This window comes from Fukomys damarensis, unplaced genomic scaffold, assembly GCF_012274545.1.
Source record: "Fukomys damarensis isolate Sample0158 unplaced genomic scaffold, DMR_v1.0_HiC HiC_scaffold_19, whole genome shotgun sequence".
Taxonomy (NCBI): Eukaryota; Metazoa; Chordata; class Mammalia; order Rodentia; family Bathyergidae; genus Fukomys; species Fukomys damarensis.
The window spans coordinates 17,754,724-17,756,485 of NW_022900931.1; the positions used below are offsets into that span (position 1 = coordinate 17,754,724).

At 39.9% G+C, this 1,762-nt stretch overlaps 1 protein-coding gene across 2 annotated transcripts in view; it reads right to left on the bottom strand.

Annotated features, from left to right (window-relative positions):
- The window catches only part of Gys2 (glycogen synthase 2), a 55,492-nt gene that overhangs the window by 41,570 nt on the left and 12,160 nt on the right, over window positions 1-1,762 (bottom strand). For both annotated transcript variants that reach the window (XM_010615619.3, XM_019206312.2), the window contains exon 2: window positions 1,535-1,716. In XM_010615619.3, coding sequence (XP_010613921.1) covers window positions 1,535-1,716 — 182 coding nt within the window. The remainder of the gene's footprint in view (window positions 1-1,534; window positions 1,717-1,762) is intronic.

Consider the following 1,762-nt stretch of genomic DNA (forward strand, 5'->3'; position numbering starts at 1 on the left):
ATTTCTTTCTTTTTTTTTTTTTTTGGTACCAGGGATTGAACTCGGGTCCTTGCACTTGTAAGGCAGGCCACCGAACCACTGAGCTAAATCCCCAGCCCCTTTGATTCATTTCTTAACCTCAGCAATCCTCTTTAACATTTCCCCCTTCCCTAAACTCTACTTTAATCTAGGCAAGGAGGCACACATCTGTAATCCTAACATTTTTGGAAGTGAAGGAAAGAAGATGGCAAGTTTGAGCCCAGTCTTGGCAACTTAGTCACTTAGTAAGACACTGTCACAAAATAAAAAACAAGAGAGTGGAGATACAGTTTCATGCAAACCTTCTGATTTCAGTTTCTAGTACCAAACCAAACCAAACCATACAAACAATAAAACTGTACTATACAATGCTACCAAAAGACCAGATGTTGCCATACCTACTTGATCCTGGCTCAGTTCTTTGTTGACTAAATCCTTCTTTCATACTTTAAACTCTCTCCTCTTTTGACTTAACATCATTATTCCTGCTGTAGACATAACAAATTACCAGAAACCTGGTGCTTGTAACAACATAAATTTAATATCTTATAGTTATGGAGGTCAGTAGTCCAGAATGGGTCTTGAAGGGTACAATCAACATAGCAACAGAGCTGAATCCCATCTGTAGTTCCTAGGGAATCTGCTGTCTTGACTTTTCATGCTCCTAGAGGCCACCTGCATTTCTTGTGTTCCCTTCTCCATCTTCAAAGTCCAGCTCTCCAACCTCTGCTTCCACTGTTGCATCTCCTCTCTGTTGCTAACTCTATTGCTTTCCTCTTATGATGACTCTGTGCTTATATTTGCCCCATTTAGATAATTCAGAATCATCACCTATCTATAAGGTTCCTTTTGCTACATAATGTAACCTATTCACAGAGTCTAAGAATTAGGATTTACAGCCAGGTGTGGTGGCACACAGTTGTAATCCCCACCTCCAGAGGCAGAAGGATTGAAAATTTGAGGCCAGCTTGGGCAACATAGTGACTTAGAGAGATCCTATCTCAAAATAAAAAATATAAAAGGGCTGGGGATTAGTCCAGTGTGAAGGGTTAGAGTTCAATCTCTGATACTGCTCCCCTCCAAGAAAAAGAATTAATTCCTCCATTCTATATCACTAATTTGCTTCTATTTAGCAACTTCTGGCTCCTTTTAAAGTAAGTAACATGTTGATATTCTCCAAAGTTTGGCTCAAAACTTTTCTCCTTGGTCTATAAAGTACTACTGAATAATTTTAGTAACTCCACTGACTTCATCTACAATTCAGATCCAAATGTCTTCATTAAAGACTTCTTTACCTTTTACCTTCTGCTGAGCTCCAAACCCATCTATCTTCCCAATAGTTCCCTTCACAAAGGCTGTCAAATACAATTCAGTTAAAACCGAATCCATCATCTTTCTCACAAACCTGCTCCTCTTCCCTAAGTAGGTGAGTGGTCTTCTCTCATGAGATTCTGTATGTTGCCATCTGTGCTCCCCTAAGAGTTTACAGAGAGTCACTGAGGTCAGCATCCTTTACCTGGCAGCCATGCTTATTCATGGCGTCCATCGCTCGTCGGACAGCGTCGTTCAATGGTTCACACGGCTCCACCTGTGTCTTCATATTGTGCTCAAAATATGGGCCTATCAGAAAGTAGTTTTCACCCCACTCATCTGCTGTTGTCTTGGCCTTTGTCTGAATCACAGTACAGATCCCTCCAACTGTTAAAAAGGCAAAAAAAAAAAAAAAAAAAAAAAAAAAAAAAAA